Source organism: Hipposideros armiger, unplaced genomic scaffold (assembly GCF_001890085.2).
Source record: "Hipposideros armiger isolate ML-2016 unplaced genomic scaffold, ASM189008v1 scaffold_70, whole genome shotgun sequence".
Classification (NCBI taxonomy): domain Eukaryota; kingdom Metazoa; phylum Chordata; class Mammalia; order Chiroptera; family Hipposideridae; genus Hipposideros; species Hipposideros armiger.
Window position 1 is genome coordinate 1,394,107 of NW_017731420.1, and position 26,241 is coordinate 1,420,347.

Here is a 26,241-nt window from a genome sequence, read left to right on the forward strand (position 1 = left end):
CCCCAATTCCCCAATAAAAATCTTTAAAAAAAACAAAAAACGGTGAGTTTACTTTTCCCACTAGGCCCCACTAAGGAGGAAGGGAGAAACAAAAGTTGATTTTTCTATCAGTTCTTTTTTAAAATCTACTGCTGGTTTAATATTTTATCATGGTTGTAACCAATTTATTCCTAAAACACTAAATTTATTTTTATATGTGTAAGTCATTTGTCTTTTATCCTTGTAAGATTCAGTGCTATGACCGCTAAACTTAAGAAGAAACGTAACATCTGGTTGGTATGAAATAATACTTTTAGTCTGCCTATAGTCGATATTAGAGTTGAATCTACAAAAGGATAATGAAGGCTGTACCTCTGGATTCACAGAATTGGCTTAGATAATCTATAAAATTATAAAAACATTGAATCAAGTTTGGAAGGGGTCACTTTTACTGCTTATTAATTTTACTTACATAGTCATTTTGCTAAAGAATGCTAATCTAATTTATAAACTGACAGTAAAATAAAAATAGCAATGAAAAAAGTAGTGAGCACTCAATTCACTAATGAGAGGATGGCACCCAAATGGTAATTAACTTAATAAAGTAGAGATGGAATGAGAACTAGTTTATATGAAATTACAAAACTCACTTGGTGATGGTGTTAAAAACTTTTCAGTAACACTTTTTACTTGTTAAAAATCATTAACTCTGAAATTCTTGATATTTTAGATTATGTTAAAATTTAATTTGATACTTTTTACATTTGTACAAAACGGAAACTTATAATGTTTTTCCAAAGCTATACTTCATTTATATGGTCTCTGTTATTCCAAAAGAAAAGAGAAGAAAAACATGTTGATACTTTATAGAAAAAGGTCTGCAGAACAGATGCTTCCCACTGCAGAAAGCAGCCAATTCCAGTAAGGAATACAATAGCATTTTCAATCAGTGGTCATCATGTGCCAGGAATGCAAAACAGAGTACTGATGATAATCCAGGTTATGAATCATAAAATCCACATGGAATACAAATATTTGAAAACATTATTAGGAAATCCTACTCCACTGCTAGGACAGATTTATGCTTATCACAGTCTGAGGAATAATCAGAAACTCTGCAATAGGTATATTTACATTTGTAATACCTTTTAGTACCTTAAAAGATTTTCTAATTATCCAGCTACTATTTGACTGATTTTAAGGATATTTACACATTTTAGAAAGCATTTGTCATTCTCAACATTAATGAGATAGTTCAACTACTCCTTAAATAGGTACCTAACTGGAAATTCTAATTATTTTATTTCTCTTCTTAAAATGAAATACTCTTTATTGCTAATATAATTACGTAAGAGCACATTATCAGTATAGAGCAGTGATCTTAAGGGCTTTGATTCCACTAGACAATTCTATTGAGTATGCATTCTGCTACGGCATGGAAAAAATTATTTTTCAAGAAAAAAACAAATGTGTAAGATACATAAGTGAACCAATTATGTAAAAAGTTGCAATATTATAGTGGCCTAGATTCTTTGAAACCTCTTAGAGGTGCTAATTAGGGATGGCACTGACAGCAAACAATAAACACAGCAAACATACTATAAATGCATAAATGAGCTTTCAATTATCGATAGTCTGGGAAATCCTCAATGGCCCCAAACAGAGCTGGAAACCAAAGTGAGAACAAGCTAAATCTGACCTTAGGGCTGCCTTAGGAGCATGTGATGATGAGGGTGGGGTGCAGGAGGGGTATCCATTTTAGTGGATAAAAGGAGATGAGAGACAAGTTTCAGGGTTATCTCCATAGCACTGACACCCCTGTAGACATTGGGAATCTTGAAGATCTACATACTCAGTGAAAAGATAGACAAGAAAAAAATGTACTCACAGGCCAAGGAGATAACATGCAAACTTGTCCATCTCACCTGGGCTATAGGGAAAGAAGGGGAGTGTTTGGCAAGGGTGCTTCCTGTAGAATGTACAGACATGGGTTTGGACTTTCTAATATTATCCACATGCTCTGGGGAACCCCATGCTGAGAAATTAACCTAAGTCAGTGCCAGCATGGAAGCACCCCAATACCTGATGGAAACAAATGAAAGTACACCCTAGAGGTACTCATGCTTAACCTTAAACCCAGAACTCACATCATTCTGAGATAAAATCCAGCTAAACTTGAGCTCACAATCCAAAAGATAAACAATGAATAAACAAGCTACTGAGAATGGGTAGAAACAATAAACAACAGAACTAACACTCCCTTGCTCCTTAAAATTAAATTAGTCCCCTTAGAAAGCTGGATCTTTCTAAGATAAAAATTTCTAGGAGAAAAATTAGGAGAGTAGACAGTGGCATTCTAGATTTTAAAAAAACAAACAACAAACAAGCACAAAGGTAGAAATATTTGGGCTAGAATGGAAAACAGTGAGTTTGATTGCATTAAGGGATAACCTACAGCTTATAGAGTGCTTTAAACAGTGGGAGGCAGCATAAGTTGCTTGGCCGAAGAGTGATAGGAACCTCAGAAACTAAAGTATGAATTGGAGGAGAAGACTAGAAACAGAGAGGCTGAAATCAGAAGGTTATTACTGAAACCCATATTTGAGGTCATTAGAGCCTGTACTAAAACGGGTCCTATAGAAACAGAAATGACAAATTGAATCTGAAAGAAATCATGAAAGAAGAATCAAAATATTCTAGAAACTTTCTGGACAGTCAAATATAATGTATCTAAAATAACTCCCATATTATGAACCTAAAGAGACCAAGTTGACTCTGAAGAGAAAATTGTAAAAGATTCTAATTTGAATAGATGAAGACAGAAAACAAAATAGACAATGCCATTTACTTGTAACATCCCCCCCCCAAAAAATGACTTAATGAAATTTGCTACTTCAGCATATAATAAAGACATTAAAATATAATTATTAATTTGTGATGAAAAAGTCAAATAAGATGTCAACAAGGCATGTGCAATGCAACTTCAAGGAAGTGAGCATAAAATTGGGGTAAAACTGTGGTAGGAATCTTTTACTTCTCTCCCTGTGCATAACTAAATCAGGAGTTGGTGATTATGCTAACATGCTAACCCGTGACAACAAATAAATTTTCATCATTATTTGAGGTAAAAAAGGGCAAAACTCAAAGGGTGCTATTATAGTACATTTGCTTGATGTCTCACATCATGGAAGAGCCCTATGTACCATTAAACTAAAAAATACTCTTTTGTATAGTAAGGTGAAAGTATTGATATGACCCAACAGAGCATTACCTTCAAATCCCACTTCCACATATGTTAAAGGATGGCATTTAACCCATTACCCTGTTATCAATATACCCTGTAGTATCTACTGTTTCTGTGTTACAACTGAAATGGCCCACAGTAAGACCAACGGGTTAACTCTAGTTTCAATACCATATTCAACTCAACTGAGCTCAGAACTACTGAGAAAACATAAAAAATAATCTCCTTCAAATAGCTGACCTTAACCACCACTTCAGTGTCTACAAGCTGAAAAAAGTAATAAATTGGTATCCACCAATCAAAAACCCCTTTTTAAATTTTTTTTTGCAGTATCTGAAATATGTACAAAGAATGAACTTTCTTTCTTCATTGTTATAAGCAGGTGGTCCCTCTATTTCACTGCAAAAGCAGCAGGAGAACTTACACAGATGCTGTCTTTGACATACCTGTCTTTAACAAACAGGAACTCTGCCTTCACGGATCCTAACTTTCTGCATGTTCACAGGCATGTTTTAAAGTTACATCAAAGCTTTCAGGGTCTTCAAAAATCATAAAGGACTTGTTCATCAGTACAACAAGCCTAAATGGTGAGAAGGCGTGTGGGCAGGACTTCAGAGGTTCCACAAAGCAAGACTCCACAAGCTCTTGGCATTATATTAAAAGTTTCCAAACAAAAGATTATCTTACATCCCCTGTGCACAATACTGATATACAATAAATTCAAAGTAAACGCAACCTTAGCCATGACTTTTCTTTTATCTCTCACAGCCAAAAGCATGTCAAAAGATTAACAAAATATAAAGAAGATTATAAAATCTAATATTTTAAAATAAAAGTAGCACCTTTAAAAACTGTTGTTACAAGCAGTTTATAAAAATTCCACAAGAGGGCACCAAAGACAAAAGACTTGAACAATTCCATTCATTAGAGGTTTACACAGATAAAACATGTTCATAAAATAGGTGATTACATTTACTTTACATTTACATTACATTTACTAATTTTTATGAATGAAGAAAAGATATATCCTCTGAAAATTAGGAAATTAGGAAAATGAAAAACCTAATGAGGATACAGAAACATATTAAAATTAAGACAATTGAGGTTTAGTTAGCTCAGTAAAACAAGAAAAAATAAAAGTTATAAAGATTGGAAAGGAACAAATAAAACTATCTTTATTCATAGATGACATGATTGTAGAAAATGTCAAAGAATCTACAAGAAATTCCTGGAACTAATAAGCAAGTATAGCAAAGTCACAGGACACAAGGGCAATACAAAAAAGCATTTGCTTTCTTTTTACCAGCAATAAACAATTAAAATTTGGAATTAAAAACAAAAAACAAAACAAAACATTTTTAATAGCACCAAAAGTAAAAGAAACACTTAGGTCTAACAAAATATGTACAGAATCTGTGTACACTGATGAAAGAAATCAAATATCTAAGAAAACCAAAGATATTCCATGTTTATGGGTTAGAAGACTCAATATAATTTCTTCCTAACTTAATGTAGAGATTCAATTTAATCCCAATAAAAATTCCAACAAGCTAGCTGTAAATGTTGACAAAATAATTATAAAGATTATATAGAAAGGCAAAATGCCTAGGACAATTAATACAATACTGAATAAGAAAAATAGTTTGAAGATTCACAGTATCCAATTTTAAGACTTCTCTAAAACTACAGTAGTCTAGACAAAGTATAGTAATGATGAAAGAATGGACACATGTATCAGTGATACATCAATGGAACAGAATAGAGAGCCAAGAAACAAACCCACACAAATACAGTCAACTGTCCTGTGAAAAGGGCTCAATGGCAACTCAATGGAGAAAGGATAGTCTCTTAAACCAGGGGTGCTGGAACAACTGGACACCCAAAAAACGACCTAGACTAGACACAGATCTCACAGCTTTCACAAAAATTAACTCAAAATAAACCTTAATATAAATGCAAAACCAGAAAACTTCTGGAAGAAAGCACAGGATAAAATCTATGTGACCTTGAGTTTGGTGGTGAGATTATTATAGATAAAACACCAAAATCAAGATCCATGAAAAAACAATGGACAGGCGTTATTAAAACTAAAAACTTCTGCTCTGTGAAAGACACTGTTAAGGGAATAAAAAGACAAACTACAGACTAGAGGAAAATATTTAAACACATATCATATGAAGGATTTGTGTCCAAAATAAACAAAAAACTCTTAAAAATCAACAAGAAAATAAACAACATAAACAATTAAAAATGGGATAAAGTACTGAACAGATACCTTATCAAAGAAGATACATAAATGGCAAATAAGCACATAAAAAGATACCCAACATCTCTGTCATTAGGAATTGAAATGAAACCAATAAGATGCCACTAAACACTTATCAGAATGGCTAAAATGAAAAAACTGACGGTATGAATTGCTGGTGAAGATGCTTAGCAACAGAAGCTCTTATTCATTGTTGGTGGGAATGCAAAACAGTATGACACTGGAAGAGAGTCTGGCAGTTTCTTACAGAGCTAAACATACCATACGATATACCAATTATGTTCATAGATATTTACACAAATGATTTGAAAACTTACGTCCACACAAAAGCTGGTGTGCAAATATTTATAGCAGCTTTATTCATAATTGCCAAAAACTAGAAGTAGCCAAGATTCCTTCAGAAGGTGAATAAATAAACTGGTATATCCATGCTGTGGAATACTATTCAGTTAAAAAAAAAAAGAGCTATTAAGTCACAAAAAGACATGGATGAACCTTAAAGGCATAAGTGAAAGAAGCCAGTCTGCAAATGCTGCATATGTAGAATTCCAATTATATGACATTATGGAAAAGGCAAAACTATAGATGGTAAGCAGATGAGTGACTGAAAAGGGTTCATGGATAGGGGGAGAGTTGAATAAATAAAGCATGGGAATTTTTTAGGGCGATGAAGCTATTCTGTATGATACGGCAATGATGGATATGTGACACCACGCATCTGTCAAAACCCATAGAACTTTCCACTATAAAGAGTGAATCTTAATGTACGCAAATTTTAAAAAATCATTTAGCAGGAGATCCAAGGATGGAATGCAGAATGTAATGCATATTAAAAAAATTAACAGTATGACAAATGTATGAAAGAACTTCATTGGGGAAAAAAGATGCTAACCTAAGTAATTTTAGAAGTGAATAAAGTCTATAAGACTAAAAACAAAAAGAACTGTACATAAGCACTGTGCTCTAGTTGATAAAGCTGTTTCCTACGGGAATATGGGTTAACAATTCTGAAACCACTGTACTTGTGTACAGGAACTGAAACATTTAGTAAATGGGTGGTGAATGGTGGGAGCTAGGTTTCTCACTATTGCAGTGGGGGGTTATAAACAAGCAAGGGGAGGCAGAATGGTCCACATGGTAATGAATTAGAGTCAGATACATCGGTATGAACTCATGTTTAGCTCATACATAGTTATAAACATGTGTTATACACAAGTTGGTACACACACACATATCTCCTTTCTTTGTCAGGTGAGAGGGTCTATAAGTAACAACATCTAATAATAGCAACCATCACACCTATAGTCCAGATCTTGGTTTCTAACACCATCATCTAATAAAAGGAACTAGGCTCCTGGGATTTCAGGACTGTGGCAGAAAATATACAACACGAGCCAGGACTATCTTACAATGTCAGAGAGTAAGAAAATATTTTTTTTAAAAAGCAAACCATCAATGATAGAGATATGTCAAAGGAACAAAGATGCCAACTCTAAGAGGCTCCCAATGGCCAAAGCTGGAACAATTTGAGTAACAAAATAGAGTACTGGGTTATAATTCAAAGTGTAAACTAAATAACCATGAGTCCATACAGATATATTGACTGAATAAATGGGAGAATAGATAAATCCATGTAAAAGACTTCCAAATAATTTACTCATATGTAGATAATCTGCCCTCCAGGAGGGAGAGCATAACTCCCCACTCCTTTAGTGAGTGGTGTGTATTGTGACTTCCTTCCAAAAAGTACAGTATGGAAAGGGGGAAAGTCATTTTATAGTGAAAAAACCTGGCAAACACTACCTCAGCCAGGTGATCATGGGTAACATCAACAGTGATAAGTCATGTTGACAGAATACGTCTGATATTTTGATATAGTAAGAAATATATATTTGCTCTTTGTCCCGTTTCTGGCACAGAGCTTCTAAACCTGTTATAATTTCCTGATAGGGGTGGGAGGAGCATCTTTTGTGATTCATAAGCCCCTTTCAACCATACCTGAGTCTATGCTAATGAAGTGACTCTCAGAAGAAGGGGGCTGGTTGCCATAGGAACCAATCATGTGATTAGAGGGTTGGAACTTTCAGGCTCACACCCCTGACCTCCAGGAAAGGGAGAGGCGCTAGGGATGGAGTGGTATCACCAATGGCCAATGATTTAATTAACCATGCCTATGTAACAGAACCTCCATATGGTGATGGAAGGAGAACTGACTATGGGTGGTGAGCACACAATGTGATATACAAAGGATTTATTACAGAATTGTACACCTGAAACCTATGTAACTTTACAAACCATTGTCACCCCAATAAACTTTAATTAAAAAAAAAAAGAACCTGCATAAAAACCCTAAAAGGGGTTACGAGAGCTCCCAGGTTGGTGACTACATGGAGGTGACAGGAGGGTGGCATGCCCAGAGGGGACATGGGCGCTCCATACCTTGCCCCGTGCATGTCTTCCATTTGGCTGTTTTTGAGTTACAGCCTTTGTAATAAACCAGTAATAGTAACTAAAACATTTCCCTGAGTTCTGTGAACTATTCTAGAAAATTACTGAACTAGAGGAGGGGGTTGTGGGAACCTCCTATTTATAGCCAGTTGGTCTTGAGTACAGACTTGTGATGGACATCTGAGGTGTGGGGCAATTTTGTGGGACTGAGTCCTTAACTTGTGGGGTCTGTGCTAACTCTGGGTAGTTAGTGTCACAATGAATTAAATTGTAGGATAACCAGTTGGTGTCTGCAGGGAACTGGATAACTGTTTAGTGTGGAAAACCCACACAACTGGTGTCAGCAGTGCTATGAGTAGAGGAAACACGTTTTCCCTCTAGTACACATGACACATAATGTGATGAAACTAGCCTTCACCTCTGTGGTCTTCCACCCCAAAACCAGTAACTCCAGTGTCATCACACACACACACACACACACACACACACACACACACACACGCGCGCGCGCGCGCACACACACGCGCGCACACACACGCGCGCGCGCGCACACACACACACACACACACACAAATCTAACAAATCCCAACTGAGGGACATTCTACAAAATATCTAACCAGCATTCCTCCAAGTTCTCAAGGTAATCAAAAACAAGGACAATCTGAGAAGCTGGGACATCAAGAGGAGTCTAAGGAGACGTAATGTGGTATCCTGAATGGATTCTTACACAGAAATAGGGCATTAGGTAAAAACTAAATCTGGATAGAGTATTAACTTTAGTTTAAACTATTTATCAATATTGATTCACTAATTGTGACAAATGTAACCACACTAATATGTTATTTATTAAGGGGGAAACTGAATGTGGGGTAGATGAAAACTCTGTATTATTTTTGTAATTTTATAAACCTAAAACTATTCAAAACTTAAAAGTTAATTTGAAAAAAGAAAATGAAGGAAATACTTCACTTTTTAATTTGAATAAATATTTATGTCACCAAGCCCAATGCTAAAACTTACACATCACTGGTTTTTATCCACATTAGAATCATCTAGGGGAGCTTTTAAAAAATTCTGATGCCTTGACTTAAACTTATAACCATTAAATCAGAAAGTTCTCAGGGTAAAAACCAAATGCTGTTTGTTTTTTTCTCCAAAAATAATACGTAGGTAGTTTAAATGTACAAAGAGAGATCAAATGATCTAGCCATTTGCTGAATATTCTACACATTCATTATATTAAATATCACAAATCCACAGGAATTATTTTTCCATTAGAGGTAACTAAAGTATACAACTTTAAGTGATTCACTATACATTTTCCTTTTTGTATTGAAAAGAAAAGAACTCTGCATTCCATTATTTAACCAGGAAATGGTTGGAATCTGTTTTCAGAATAAGATATTTAGAAAATATTTAGTAAATTTCAATATGTACATGCAAAAGAAAAAGAGAATGCCCTGAAGCATATCCTATTTTTAAAAAGGTATCCTTTATTAGATAAGGTTTTTTAAACTCTGATATAACAGAAACAATTAACACAGATTTGCTTTATACCCTACTATGAATACTCCTTGGTGACAACAAAATGTACTTTAAACTTGTACTGAGTAGAAAGAGCAACTCTGTTAGTAGACACTCTTTTAAAAAGTGAACTTTCTACAGCTAATATAGGTATTTACACTAAATATGAACAAATATAGTTATATTACTTAATTAACTCACACTAAAGATTTGGGAATATCTGCCACTAATATCCAGAAAACAAATTCTTTCTTACTATGTAATACAGTTGACCTATCTCAGCACCAAATTTGTATCACATGCTCAGAAATGCCAAAAAGAGATGATCTCTGTCATGTTTAGCAATGTTTAAACTAACACAAAAACCTTGATATTGGGATTAACCTGCTGCAGAAATCTCTGTTTGCAATTTGTTTAATTTTAAAAATCTGTACAATTACCTCAGCACCTATCAAAACATGTCAGTTTGTCAAGATGTATTCTCATCAGACAAGCTTTTTCTATAATAGGTATAAAAATCAAATTCATAAGGCACTATTTCCAATCATGTCCTGTACCTTTCTTGAATAAAAAATACTTAAAGAGACTTGTTTATAATAGCTACCCAGGACACAGATATATAACACTAAATAAAAGAAAACAACAACAACAACATATCTGGACATGGTTATCATATAGTGTTTCCTTTTCAAAAGTCACATTGAGAGTTGATAGAAATGTCAATTTAATTTTAGGCCACAAATTTTTCTTCAACTTTAATAAGCTGAACTACATAGAATTAAGGTTGGAAAAATTATAAGTTGATATTGGTATAATCCATAAATTCTCCAAAAATGACACTCAAAATGGAAAAGCAGAATCTACAATGGGCTCAAATGCTGACTATCCAATATAAATCTCTTATAATGCAGCAATTCAATATGGTGAATTTCACAGCTCTAGAATTTTGAAATTGGGGAAAGAATTTGATCTATACTATTTCAAATTATAGCTGTATGAAATTTTTCAATGTCCCAGTGACAAACTGGCTCTATATCATATTAGCCTAGTCACTGGACAAGGACTAATCCGGGGTCAAGACTAAAGATAGCTACTATAAAGGCTGTCAAAGAATATTGGTCCCCTGAGGTAAAAATGCAGAAGTAAAACTTGGCAATACAGATCTCCCATGATGCTGAAAATACCATTCATCTTTGAAATAATCAAAAAGGAGGGGGGGAAATGGGGGGAAATTCTCAATGAAAATAACTAGGATATCAAAATATCCATCCAAATTTCCTGCCACCTCCTAAAAGGTAGCCAGTCCCCCAGTATCATGCCTAGCAGGTTTTGGCCATATGAATCGCCCAAATCCGCCCCCCCAAAACAACCAAGTTTCATTGGCTAAATGTAACCAAGATGAATTATGAATGAAAATGAGAGATTGCAGAGTAAGAACCTTGACTTCACAGATATGGATGCTAAGGCAAGCACAAAATCAATCGGGTAATAGCTCATAATTCTACAGTTGTTCTCTTATGGTGGGGGCTGGAGGGTCCAAGAGTATACTTTTGTTCCACCACCTAAAGAAAATTATTTTCTAAAAGACACAGTGGTTCAGAAAAAGAGAACTATCCATTTACTTCTATTGTTATCAAATACTAACTTGGCATGACTTGCCTTAAATTGTCCTGATTCCTTGTAATGTTATCTTTCATAAGTTTTCTCTTCCCTTCTTAGACCACGTTGTTTTACGAATTATCCAGATAAAACAGAATTGAACAGACAATAGATTTTCTATAAATTGTACTAATTTATGAGTACTGGAGAATTTCATAATGATTATAATACATGAAGAGTTTTATAGATTTATTCATAAAGGTATATTAAATATCATCAAATTAAAAACTCAATATTTAAAATTATAATTCAGAACACCCAAGAAATGACAAATGACAGGAGTTTCCATTAAAATGAAGGACTGAACACATGGGTTTATGCTTTTCCCTCCTAAAACCCTATCAAAATTACAATAAAGGCACAGAAAAAAGATTAACTCATAAAGACAAAGAGCATGGGGGAGGAGACAAAAGCAAACAGGAATGTCAAAAATTTTGGAAGCCAGAAAGCGGATAAATATTAGTAGCTAACTCAGAAGACCAAAGAAATCCAAAACTTAAGCTTGCAAGCAGAGAAGTCATATGAAGCAAGCAAATTCAGGCCGCAAAGCAGTGAATGCTAACATCTTTTTCAGCTAAGGTTCACAAGTCAAGTAGTTCTACTTTTACACAGAGTTTCCAGTGGGCAACTTTAGTCCTTCTCTCAGATACAGTTCTGACAATTAAGTTCGCGAACTTGTCGCAATGATGTTGTTGCTAACCTTTTTTTGATACCAGAGGTATTATTCATTATGAATTTGTACCAACTGGAAAACAGTTAACCAAGTCTACTATTTGGAAGTGCTGAAAAGGCTGTGTGAAAAAGTTAGACAACCTGAGCTTTTTGCCAACAATTCATGGCTCTTGCATTACGACAATGCACCAGGCACACGGCACTGTCTGTGAAGGGGTTTTTAGCCAGTAAACAAATAACTGTATTGGAACACCCTCCCTATCGCCTGATCTGGTCCCAATGACTTCTTTCTTTACCCAAAGATAAAGGAAATATTGAAAGGAAGACATTTTGATGACATTCAGGACATTAAGGATAATACGACATCTCTGGTGGCCATTCTAGAGAGTTCCAAAATTGTTTTGAAAGGTGGACTAGGCGTTGGCGTCACTGCATAGCTTCCCAAGGGGAGTACTTCGCAGGTGACCATAATGATATTCAGCAATGAGGTATGTAGCACTTTTTCTAGGATGAGTTTGCAAACTTACTTGTCTGACCTCGTATAAATCATTCGATATTTGAAGAAAACCCATAAAGTAAAAATTCAGAGATTAAACAAACACAAAGGAAACAGAAAGAGGGGAGCAAAAGGAAACTCATAGTGATAATGATAACAATAAGGAAGAGCAAGAGATCTTGGAATTAAATATTTGATATAAAAAAATGGAAGGGTTAAAAGATAACCTTGTGGAGACCTCCAAGAAAGAACAAAACGAGAAAAAAAAAATAAAAAAACAGAAAAATGATCATTGAAAGATAAATCAAAAAGATCCAACAGTCAAATAAAAGGAGTTTCCGAGAGAAAAGTATTAAGAAATAGCAAAAATAAAATTGCACAGAACAGAAGGGTATTTCCAAATTCAAATGACCAAAAGACATTCCTCACAATGACTGGAATAGATCTACACCGAGGCACATTATCATGAAAGTTTTAAATAACTGAGAAAGTGAAGATCTAAAAAACTTCCATAAAACATTCAAAGGATTAGGTATTAGCGTGTCATTTGTCTTGTCAACACCATTCCTGCTAAGTTAGGAAATAGAGCAAGGCCTTCAAAATGTTAAGGGAACATTACTTCCAATGCAGAACTTTATAATCAGAATTTTATACTCAATCAATCAACAGTAAAAGTAAAATAAAAACATAGTCAAATATACAAGGTCTGCTAATGTTTGCAAACTCCTAGAAGATATGGTACATGAAAATAAGGAAGTAAAACAAGGAAGACAAAATCTAGGCAACAGGCGATCCATTGCAAAAGAGAAGGAAAGGAAATTCCCAGATAATGTTGAAGGTAAGTCTTAGGATGAAAGCTGCTAAAGACTCTAAAAAGCAATCAGTTCAGATTAGAGGAGGATAGAGGGATAGGGAAGGAATGAGTCAAGAAAAAATATGACACTAATAAATTGCGTGTGTTTGAACGTATGCAGAGGAGTTTATATCTCTTGCAAAGAGTGTGGGAATGTAGCATTTGAGAGCAAATTAGTGATCGGCACACAGAAAAATTAACAACAAAGAACGGTAACACAAGCTGAGAAAATTATTAGTTCCAGAAATCAGAAAAAGAAAAACTATGTAATCACAATATGTGTTTATAACAGTTATGACTATACTATATAAACACTGAATAGGGATTTTTTAGAATTGCGCTTTAATTATGGGGAAAATGGGAGAGAAGTAATCAATTCTTTTTTTAAAGAATTTCAATTTGTGATCAATAATTTTATGGCAAATATAAATGTCCCTTACTAATCTACTTTTCAAGAAGTAAAGAAATGAGAATCAAATTTTTTCTTTATTTTCTTCAAATATATTTTTAGTAAGTAGGTTTATAAAAATCTCTACCAATTCTTCCAAACACATTTGGCCATTTAAAATTTGTTTTAAAATACTTAAAAAGAAATTTTGAATATAAATCGGTTTAAGTCTGATCATCGTGTGTGTGTGTGTGTGTGTGTGTGTGTGTGTGTGTGTTTATTTTTTTTATTTTTTATTTTTTAAAGATTTTTATTGGGGAATTGGGGAAAGGGGAACAGGCAAGTTGCTGTCGTTTTGTTCTTCAATCTAGTTGTGGAGGACGTTGCTTCACTGGCCCAAGTTGGCACCATCATTGCGCTCTTCTCTGGCGAGGCAGATCAGTCGCCGGCATCTGGACGGCCGCTCACTGCGGCTGCTGGCCGCTCACGCTGGCTGCTGGCCACACACGGTAGCCCATTGCAATCCACTGCCACAGGGACTGCAGCCCACGCCGTTGCCGGCGACTCATGGCAGCCCAGCTCCAGGTTGAGCTGTTGTTCAGCATCTTAGCTGTGGAGGGCAGTGTCACTGGCCCTCACATGTGGGATCCGAACCGGGGCCCTCTGGCATCCCAAGCGAGTTCTTAACCATCGCGCCACTCGGCCGGCCCTGTGTGTTTATTTTAAATTCAAGGCAACAACTGACAAAATGATCTCAAGATGGAAGCTACTGCCTGAGCTGGGAGAAAGGATATTCTTACTATGCAGTGGCAGAAAATTTAGAACACTGTTGTCTACAGTAACTAGAAAGGTAATAGAAAAAGTAAAAAAATGCAACTAAATGAACTAGTTAGTCTAGCTAAGGAGATTTCCAGGCAGACTTTAAGGCGCTGCCTGGTTTCTTCTTGCTGCTTATAATAAAAAGCAAAACGAGAGGAGAAAACCGAAAACTGAAGAAAGGACAATTAAACAGAAAATGAATTAAGAGTTGCTGATTTGTAAATCCCCAGCCTCTGTAGACAGCAAACAATGCTACTATTATGAAAAAGCTTCCAAGCAAACATCAAATCCAAGAAAGAGAGTTCTGCAACTTTCTTTTTCTTTTCCAATATTGTTTTAGCTATTTGGGGCCCCATGTTTCCACATGAATTTGAGGATTGGCTTTCCATTTCACACACACACAAAACAAACAAACAAACAAACAAACAAAGACACTGGGATTTTGATAGGGATTAGATGAATTTGTAAGTCGCTCTGGGAGTACTGCCATCTTAACAATATTAAGTTTTCCAATCCACGAACATGGGCTATCCTTCCATTAATTTAGGTATTCTTTAATTTCTTTCAGCAATGTTTTATACTTTTCACTGCACCAGTCTTTCACCTCCTTAGCTAAATTTATTCTTAGGAATTTCATTCTTTTGGATGCTATTGTAAATGGAACTGTTTTCTTAATTTCCTTTTAGTATTGTTCATCACTGGTGTAGAAAAACATAACTGATTTTTGTGTTGATCTTATATACCCTACAACTTTGCCAAACTTGTTTATTAGCTCTAGAAGATTTAGATGTTTTTGAGAGGCAGTCTTCAAGAAGCTGCTCTGGCTCAAGGGGACCAAATCAAAGGCAAGCATCTGTGCTGGTCTCTCAGGCAAGTGCCAGACAGTTAAAAATTCAAAAAGCATGTTTTTGAGAGCAAGGTTTTTATTCCTCTTCCCTGCCCTCAACCTCTGCCACTGTTCCATGACTGTCGCTGAATTAGAAAATTGGAGATGGCAGGCATGTTAACCAAAAATGTGACAATACTTTCTTACCAAAATTTAGCAGCCCCTTTCTTCATTAAGCACTTCCTTGGTTGCTGTAAGTTTTTTTTTATTAGAGTCCAGTATTTTGAAAAAGTTGATTTGTCAATTTCTGCCTACTTAATGGCTGCTTCTGTGAAGGCAATGATTCTTAGAGCTCCCGACTCCACGATTTTCTATAACCAGTAACTTCATTTAACAAACAGAACGTGGCAGAAGCGACTACAACTCCCCAGACTATGTAATAAAAGGCACCGGGACTTCCTCCTTGTTCTGGCTCTTGGATCCCTCCCTCTGACAGAAGCCAGTTGCCATGCTGTGAAGACTCTCAAGTGACCCTGCGGCAAGTCCCACCTGGCAGCGAACTGAGGCAGTCTGCCATCAGCCAAGAGAGAGCTATCTTGGAACTCCAGTCCCTGTCAAGCCTTCAGATGACTGCAGCTCTGACCAACATTTAGGCTACAACTTTATGAAAGACCCTGAGCCAGAATCATCCAACTCCTGAAATAATCATCTACAGATACCATGAAATAATAAATGTGTGCTGTTTTAAGGTGCTAAGTTTTAGGGTATATGATATTTAAAGCTGGAGCCCAAAACAGGAGAAAACCTAGTCATTCAATGAGCTCTCGGGAAGAAGACTGTTTCAAGCAGAGAGAATAGCACATGCAAAGGCCCTGAGTAAGGAAAGGTCTTTGTCATGCGAAAAAAATAAAAATCTGAAATAAGATCAATGAGGCAGGAAGGAGCTCAGTGAAGGAGAGGAAAACAGTGAGTGAAGAAAGATCATCAAAGTAGCAGAAAGTAACCAAAGTGACTACATCAAGGCCTAAAATATTAGTAAAAACTGGTAAACTGTGGGTAGTCAATGGTTTACTATCCATCAAAAATACAAACCAGCCTATAATTAAGTATAGAAAGATAAGAGCAAAGCAAAAATAATCACCAGTCCATCGACTGCTAATTAAAGGCAGTTCACTAGTCTAGCGCTCATAAGAAGCTTGCATGAGGTGAAAAGGCAGATGGGACCACCACAAAGGGACAAAGACTAGACTTTATTGAGAACATAACTTTATCAGAAATTGCCTAACTCTGATATGCCAATGTTGTTTATTTTTAGAAGTACTAACAAATATGATTAAAAAGTGAGCAAAAAGTATTAATAAAAGAGAATGAAAACTCAAAAGTAAAAATGCTACTTTTATTCTTGGTTCCTCACCAACTTTGTAAACTCTGGTAAATCACTTCTCTCCTAAAATAACTTCACTCAACTGAAAGATGGGAAATAATATACACATCACCAATCTTACTTTTTTAAAGAGCAAATAACATGTGATAAATGTACTCTGGAAACTACAAAAAAATTAACATTTACAAATGTTAATTGGAAAGAAATAAAAAAATAACTTCTATCATCACACAGCAACCCAGGGTGGGAACTATAAAACCCTTTGAGAGCAAGAACCAAGGTCTTTACATCATCCCATATCACTTATTTATCTTTATAGAATACACAGTCACAAGCTTATGAGAAAAATCTTTATGAGTATACTATTTTGAATGGTGAATTAACTGGTAAAAAGTGTAATATCTAGAATATAAGCTTAAAGCATCTGTCTACCTGGCAGTCTGAAGTCACTGCCAAATGAGTAACTGATGCAGTCCAATACCTAAAGAAAATGATTATGAATCAGTTCTGCAAAGATGCACACTTGTCCTTGTCCTGGGCTACCATATGTAAAACAAGGTTTAATAATTAATGAAAAGGGTAAAAGAATTTCAAAAGAAATCTCAGTTGGATAACTAGTTTCTGAAGTTAAAACTAAATTTGAGTTAGCAAAATAATACTATTTGTATACAAAAACCATTAAAAAAACTTCTATGGGAAAATATAGATGCTGTTATCAAAGGTATTTTCAATCAGTAAAAAAACTAAAATAATATCTGTTTTTTCAGATTTTATGACTATCTGAATAACAAAAGCTATTAACTTCTATATCTTTAACCAGAAAAAAATGTATAATTTGAAACAAGAAAAAAGTTATAGTGAAGAACTGATTAGACATTACAAAATGTGATATGTAGATACAATTATTTTAATGTTATTAAAATGCACTGATGCATCAATATAAAGTAAATGGAATAAACTGGTTTAAACTGCTAGGTCTTAACATGTCCCTCCTGCTTTCTCTAGTAACCCATCTTTTACCGTGGTACTCTCTATTAAAATATAGTTGATGACAAGTTAAAAGAAAGTTCCAGAAGATATGACACAAAAGCGATCAAATTCAAGATAACATTTGTTCAACAAACACCAAGTTAATGTCAACTAGATACTAGATACTGTATAAGCCTACTGTGTCATTAACCTTACATTCCACTAATCACAAATTCTTAAGAAACAGAAAAGGATAGCAAACATTCAACACAAAGAAAATTTCTTTTAAGATTTAAAGAACAAACATAACTCATTTGTATAATAAAACAGTAAGTTCTATTGATATATTTGAAGAAATGACCCAACATTATAGAAAAATGACTCAGAAGAAACAAATGACTCAGAAAATGACTCAGAAATCAAGTTTTTGAGGATAATTACAAACCGAATTATCTTCCTCTTCTTCCAATTCTCGCTGCTGTTCTTCATGTCTTTTTGCTTTGATCTCCATAGCTTCTGTGATCAAATCTCTTAAAATCGATACGGGTTTTGCATTCTTGATAAAAGGATGCTAGAAAAGTAAAATTTAATGGTATAAATATAAAAGATTTCAATGAATTATATCTAAAAAATGTTAAAAAATCGCATATACACAAACCAGGATCATAGGCTTCAATGATTGTCCTTTCATCCAGAATTAAATGTACAGGTTAAAAATAGAGAAGATTTCAGCTGCTTCAGAAATAAAATTTTGGGCTAGCCGAGGAGTGGCGCGTTGGTTAAGAGCTGGCTTGGGACGGCAGCTCTGAGCAGCAGGGCCCCGGTTCGGATCCCACATTAGGGCCAGTGACACTGCCCTCTACAGCTAAGATGGTGAGCAACAGCTCAACCTGGAGCTGGACTGCCATGAGTTGCTGGCAGTGGCGTAGGCTGCAGTGAAGCTGCAGTGAGCTGCCATAAGCTACTGTGAGTGGCTGGCAAGAGTGGCTTGGGTGAGCTGCCAAGAGTCACCGTGAGCGGCTGTCCAGAAGCTGGCGACTGATCTGCGTCGCCCGGGAAGAGCACAATGATGGTGCCAACTTGAGCCAGTGCAGCAACGTCCTCTACAACTAGACTGAAGAACAAAAAGGACAGCAACTTGTCTGTTCCCCTTCCCCCAAATCCCCAGTGCTGTTCCCATCCCCCAATTCCCCAATAAATCTTTAAAAAATAAATAAATTCTTTAAAAAATAAATAAATACAATTGTGAATATATCATTTGAGAAAAGTATGAGTAAGAATTTTACCAGATTATGGAAATACTAGGATCGATTGCTAAGAACCAATAAATTCTTTTATAACAGTTAAGAGTAATCACCAGATAAATTAAGTTCTATTAACACTGCTGTGGTACAGACTCCTAGATCCACCAAAATAGCATTATAGCTGGATGAATGGCTGACCCTACATTTGTCAGCCTCCTTTGCAGCTGGCTGTGACTGTGTGATTAAATTCTGTCGATGGAATTTGGAATGTGAGTGTCACCGTTGTGTTCCACTTCCTGATCTGGGCCTTAAGATATGGAGTGTGCACTCTTCTGTCATTTATTCTCTTTCTGTTAAGCTGGAAAACAAAGATAGTGCCTAGAGAATGGGGAGCAACGAGAAGGAAAAAACTCCAATTGTACTCTGAACATTTTTGAAAAATACTGGTGGAAAGGTCATAAAAAATGATGGTTGAAGATATGCTTTTTGCCCTTAAGGGACTTATTATCTAGAATAAGGAATAAAACACAAACACATACAAAAAGATTACAATGTGACATACAAGTTACATTTATGATAGTGTAGCACAACCTATATGACTAAGAGATATAAAAGTAGAAGAATTAGTGAGGGTAATCTCAGGTACCTCATACAGAAGAATAGACCATTTTAGGGGGGAAGAAACGTATGAACAATATGAACAAACACACCAAGATAGGTGTTATGTTAGAACACAGTAGGAAGATCTGCCCAGCCAAGACAGGAACCATATTTAGAGAAATGGTATTCTGTGAGTTTAGATACAGGCAACAGTGGGGCAAGAAGGATAAATGCCTAGTACGAGAGGCTTGAATTTTGTCTGAGAGTGTGGGACTCAGCTGTCAGGGCCCCCTGGCACTGGAAACTGTGTACAGGCTTTGGAGGTGGGCCGGCCTGGCCCCTCCCCACTGGGCGGAACAGAGGGGAAGACAGACTGGCTGGTGCAAGACTTGTAGGTTTCATGTCAGTTACTTGTAAATTTCATGTAAGTTTCTTCCTAGTGGGCATGTGTTGTTGGCACCATGCCACTATTGTTCATGTGTGTGTGTATAAACCCTGCGTCCATTTTGATCGCTCTCTCTGGCCCCAGCCTCGGATGAATAAAGAGCTGTTGATGCATTTATGGCTCATATTCCATGTGCTTTCTTTCGCTTGGGCATCTCACCACCAAAACGGTCCCTGCTTGATACACTCAGACCCAACAGAGAGCCACTTTAATTACATAAACAAAAGAATAACATAAGTAAAAGAATGTCTTTGATAGCATAATTCTGCAGCAGAATTTAGAAACAAAACAGAGTGGGAAGAAACTGTAATAATACAGGTGTTAATTATTAAGAACCTGGGTTACAAAAAAATAGCTGCCACAATTGAGAAGAAAAAGTGAATCTGAAGGAAGTACTCTTAAGGATTTAGTGACTATATATTAACAGAGGTTGAAGACGACCAACACTGCAAAAACTGGGAATCAGGAGAATTGTATTTCTTTTAAAAAGCACAGAAATCTCAAATTGTATTATACTTTATCTTCTCAGGGAACAATTATAAGCCAATCCTCCAAGCCACAATTTTATCTTTAAGCAATGCCAAAGTACATACATGGTTCATCCAGTCTACTGCAAACTTACCTTGGTGCAGTTAATTGTGAACTGACTACACAGTGTTACACTACTATTAGTCTATAGAGCTTAACGTTTTTAATCTCAAAATCTCAGTATGTCTGATTTGATTTGAACTCATATTTTCAATACAGATGTGATTTTGACCAACAGAGAGGAATTGGCTAATGAAGTTGAAAGGGTACTTGAAAAACAGGCTATATTATTTATTTGAGCACTCTTGATAGAAGTTTTATCAGACACACTAGCAGACTCTTAAAGAATATTTGTAAAGTCTTTTTTAAAGTAATGGGTAATAAAATTAAAAAATGCAAAGCAACATTAAAAAAAAAACAGAACAAAATAAAAACCAGAGAAAACAAGTTAGCAAAAATAAAACATGACAACTGTAATTAAAATGTTATTAGCATATACCAATGTAAACACATGGGTTGAATTTCCATTTATTGAATAGTATTTTAGTTATGGAGTACTATAAGACAATCAATTCATAAGGTAAATTCAACTACATGCTTTATATATGAGATATATTTAAATCCAACTTGTGTTTCCCTAAGAGGTGTACTGGAAAGAAACTGGGATAAAAGTCAAAGATAGGCAATAAAATATTAGCCAATATAAAAAGATCAAGAATAACATAATCAAAAAAAGTAGAATTGAAAGCAAAAAACAGAAAATGAGGAAATACCAAATGAAAATACCAAGGAGGAAAATCTCAAATTAAATGGGAAAAGACAATAAATACACACCCAAATCAAAAGGACACAAATGTCAAAATTATCTGACAATAATTTTAAAGCAGTCATCATAAAAAAAATGCTTCAATGAACAACTAAAACGATGCTTGTAAACAAATGAAAACTTAGGAAGTATCAGCAAAGAAAAACATTTAAAAAAATAAAAATTTTAGAACTGAAAAATAACCAAAATTTAAACTTTGATGGATGAGCTTAATAGCAGAATGAGGATAGAGGAAAGAATCAGTGGTTTGGAATATAGAATAATAGAAATTATACAATATGAACAACAGAGAAAAACTAGATTGGAATAAAAATTAACAGAACCTCAGAGACCTATGTATCTAAAACAAAAGATCTAACATTTGTGTCAGTGGAGTCCCACAAAGAGAAGAGACAGATGACAGGGCTGAAAAAGTGTTTGAAGAAATAACTGATGAAAACTTCCCAAAACTGGCAAGAGCTATAAACCTACATACTCAAGAAGCTGAACAAACCCTAAACAAATCTAAAGAAATCCATACCAAGACACATCATAATTAAGCTTCTGAAAATTAAGATCAAAAAAATCTTGAAAAGAGCAAAGGATAAACAATTGAGGTAACAGTAGATTTCTCTTAAGAAACCATGGAAGTCAGGAGGAAGTGGAACAACATTTTTTAAGTGCTGAAAGAAAAGAACTGTCAACCAAGAATTCTACAGTCAGTAAAAATATCCTTCAAGAATGAGGAGGAAACGGAATGACCGGTTAGCTCAGATGGTTAGAGCGTGGTGCTGATAACACCAAGATTGCCGGTTCAATCCCCGCATGGGCCATTATGAGCTGCACTCTCCCTAAAAGAGTCAACTATGCCATTGTAGTATTAAAGCAATGTGTAACCAATGACCATGGCTGTTCCCCAATAAAATTTAAAACAAAAAAAAATAAACAAAACAAAACAAAACAAAAAGAATGTGGGGAAAACAAGACATCTTTGGATGAAGGAAAACTAAGAGACCTATCCTAAAAGAATGGCTAGAAGGAAGTCCTCTAAACAAAAAGGAAGTAATAAAAGAAGGAACCTGGGAACATCAGGAGAACAAAAAAACAATGGAAAGAACAAAAATAGGGAGGCTTCCTTTATTCTCTTGAGTTTTCTCAATTGTTTAAAGGTTAAAGTAAATATTACAACACTGTTGGATATGGATGAAAATGAAGTATTTAAGACAATTATAAATGGGAGGGACAGCAAGGTAGAAGAACTGGTAAATATCCACAGCAATGTCCACAGATTCTACAACTATAAGACTGCACTCTCACCTTACATGTCCCCAAAAAATGGATTCAAATCTTTCTCTTTTTTAACAATGGTGCTTTTTTCAATTTCTGGAAAACTAACAGGCCCAACTTCCCTTCTGACTATAGTCACATTAAACAAACAGATCATATCAATGATAAATGCCACTATTATAAAAACTGCTTAATTTGTAAGGAAATTCTGTTTCATAGTTTAAAAATAATTGATATTGGAGAAGATTTTGGCATTTTTTTTGCTTCTTTTTTGAGGGTTTGTTCTACTTCTTGACTGTATAATGGGAATGCCATTGAAGTTTTGAGTCCTATAAGAACAAAACTGGCATTTGCAGAGTTGTGCTTTTGGGAATGTTATATTGTGATATTCTTTTCCTCCATACAATAAAGGTATTGAATATCTGCTCAAAAAAAAAAAAAAGAAACTACTCCTCACTTGAACTGGTAAAATAAAGAAAAAGTAACACACTATGCGAGTTCACAGAGTAACCCATGACACCATCTGTTACAGCCAAGTCCAGGGCCAATTCAAGTAATGGAGGATCTCAGTCAGCCTAACATTCTCATAGGAGGCCAGCCTGGGACAGGAGCTGACTTTCAGGTTTTAAACTGCCCACCAGCAGGTACAGGGATCATCTATCAGATCAGGATCTCTAGTGCCACCTTGTCCTTTAATATCTCTGGGGTTTCAATTTCCTCATCTTTTAAAAACTACTAAGAGTTCAACTCAACAATCTCAAAGGACCCTCTCAGTCTGTGATTCTTTTAAACTTACACAATTATCTATTGTGTGTCACAGAAAATAAACCACTATTAAAAATTCAGCATTAATTTTTTTAATTGTTTATCAGAGTCTACAAATCAATATGGTATAATCAGTACATGTAGGCTATAGACATGTGTCCACTAAAACTTAGCAATAAGATTGTCCTCTGTGAGTTAAAATATAATTTAATTCATAACATATAAGACACATGCAAAACTCCTTTAAGAGACAGAATGACTTTCTAGGAGTCCAGTAGAATAAGACTCTAAGGAACCTAATGAGGCTCTAATGAAACTAAAGATCATTATCTTATTTAAATAGCCTTTTAAATCAGAAGTCTGTTATGTTAAATAAACACATCTTCAATGCAATACACAATGTATTAAGGAATGGATACCAGGAGTGCAAAATTAGTCCCCTCCCAGAAGGCGTAGCCCCTGAACTTGAATTAGTTACAATCCAGGACAATGACATAGATATGTTATTTCATTCTAATATGGCAAATGATATGCACAGGGTGCTTATGGGAATACAGAGGGACAACTGGAATAAACAAGGATGAAGGGAAGGTTTTGTTGGGGAGCACCTAAATTAAATTAGAAACAATAAGATGATGAGTAAGAAGGAGCCTGTTGGTTAAGGGTGTGTGTGGGGGAATTCTTTAAAATGAGGGGGTTGCGGGGAACAGCAAAGGTACAGAAGATTGGCAAAGCACGGTCTGTATAAGAAAGTACAAGTCTATTATTTCAGTATTTATACTGGAAAATAGGGAGGTAACAAGGGATCAGTTATGAGGCCAGACAAGGACACAAAATTATAACACAGGGACTTGAATGGTCCACAAGAAAGCAAATATTGGCTCATAAGCACTACACATAATACTATACAAAACCAGGAGCATTGTTTGCCCTTATTATAAAGAAGGATGCTTGGGCTAAACTCAACTAGAAGGTAGAGAGTAACAGAGCTTGTTAATGTAGTCCATACAGGTCATCTTCCCGGGCAGAAAGCAGAGTGAGGAAAGGGCAAAAAGTGGGATTAGGGGGCAAATGGAATAAATCCAGAGCAATCACTTCCTCACTGTGGGATCTGCAGTGTCATCTAACCTTCCTGAGCTTCAGTACCCTCATCCACAAAATTAGGTAATTATACTAGGATATTTCTTAAATGTTTTCCATCCTAAAAACTCTTAAGTAAAAACAACAGAATTTCTTTTCTTAAGAAAGATTAGAAAGAAATACTGGTTAAATTATCCAAAAATCAGTTGTCAGATATATTCATATTTACTTTCACCACCATATTTTATGCTATTTGTCTCACTTTTTCTGGGTTTTCCCTCTCTCCTTTCTTGCCTTCTTTGGGGTTCAGTAATTTAGATACTCAATACAATAACAATACCAATAGGCCCTTGATTTATGTGCTCAAAATTCATTTGAAATGCTGACAATATTTCAACATAAATGTTTCAGTTAATTTATTTTGAAAGGTAATATTTGCACATAAAAAAAATCAAAAGGCTCAAAAAGAGCATTCAGCAAAAAGTAAGTTTCCATTCTACTCCTGTTTCTCAGCCATACAGTTACCTTCTCTGGAGGCCATTTTCTTGCTTATTTTTTCAGAGCTACTCCACTACAAGCACTGACATATGCATATATATATATGTATAGGTGTGTGTATTTTGCCAATCATTTCTCTTGATGGACCTTAGATTGTTTCCAATTTGTTGACAGATATTTATGTTGTTTCCAATCGTTTGCCATTACAATGCTCTATGAATATTTTTACACATGTTATTTCACACATGGTTAAATTTTTCTGTAGATAAAATTTCTACAAGTGTAACTGCTGGGCCAAAGAATATGTGATATTTTATTTTAGACAGACATTGCTAAATTGCCTTTCATGGAGATTGATTACTAAGTTACATTTTCGTAACAATAAACGTTATACTTAAGAGCTTGTTTCCTATACCCCTCAACAAATCCCTTTTTATAAATAGTACTTTGGAAAAATCACTGTTTACAAGAACCATGTTTTGAATAATTTTGTCATTTAACAAAAAGAATTATTTTCTAAATATCAAGTTTTGTTAATGTGAGACATATCTACTATTCACTTAGAGATCTGAGCCAATTCTGTTGGGAAAATAAAGACTCACAAATACTTATTAAAAGTATTAAATTATTTCTACTTGCACTAAATTTCAAGGCAGATAAAAAAAATCCTCCTGACATTCTGGATACAAAGTTTACTTGTAGCAGGGATAATGAAACTCTTCATTTAGGTAATCTTGTAACCAGTATTTACAACATGTGATCTTTTCAAAGAGTTCAGGGATCTTTTATTTACATGTCTTATAATAAAGCAAAAAGTCAAAGAAGAAATGCTGGGTCAAGGAATAATAATACATCAGGAAGAAACATGAGAAATAGTTAACAATGGAAATAATTCATTTCTGAAATGAGAACCCTTGGAAATTTTGTTTTACAACAACTTTAGAGGTAAAGAGTTTATAACAAAAACAAAAAACAAAAACAAAAAAACTAGAGAAAAGGGAAATAAGAAAATGCTGAGCTTGGGAAAATAGAAAAGAAAAAACGAGACACAAAGAACATACAGAAGAATGGGGGCAGTGAGTGTGTGTGTCTTTATCAATCCATGATTTCCTGGGAGGTTTATATCTTTATAAATCAGTCAATGGAACTCACAGCAATCCTGGTCAATGTCAGAAAGCTAAAAGGTATAAAGAACACATTTTTCCCTTAGCAGCATAAGCACTGACCTGTAAAAGTTGAGTTGCAGTAGCTCTCTGCTCAGGATTCTTCACTAGGCACTTTTTAACAAAATCAGTGAAATCATCAGACCAAAGTTCTGGCTTCCTGAATGTTGGTGGTGGGTTTGTGGGAATCATAAAAATAGCCTAGTAAAAATGAAATAGCCAAAAGACATGGTAAGAATCACAATAGCACACTAAATAAACAAATCTTTTCATCTTTTTATCAGACTCTAAATCTGAAA

General features: G+C 35.1%; 1 protein-coding gene across 2 annotated transcripts in view; it reads right to left on the minus strand.

Annotated features, from left to right (window-relative positions):
• STK3 (serine/threonine kinase 3) overlaps positions 1–26,241 on the minus strand; it is a 322,284-nt gene that overhangs the window by 109,922 nt on the left and 186,121 nt on the right. For both annotated transcript variants that reach the window (XM_019642571.1, XM_019642572.1), the window contains exons 7-8: positions 26,006–26,143; positions 17,973–18,098 (exon numbers count right to left, since the gene is read on the minus strand). In XM_019642571.1, coding sequence (XP_019498116.1) covers positions 17,973–18,098; positions 26,006–26,143 — 264 coding nt within the window. The remainder of the gene's footprint in view (positions 1–17,972; positions 18,099–26,005; positions 26,144–26,241) is intronic.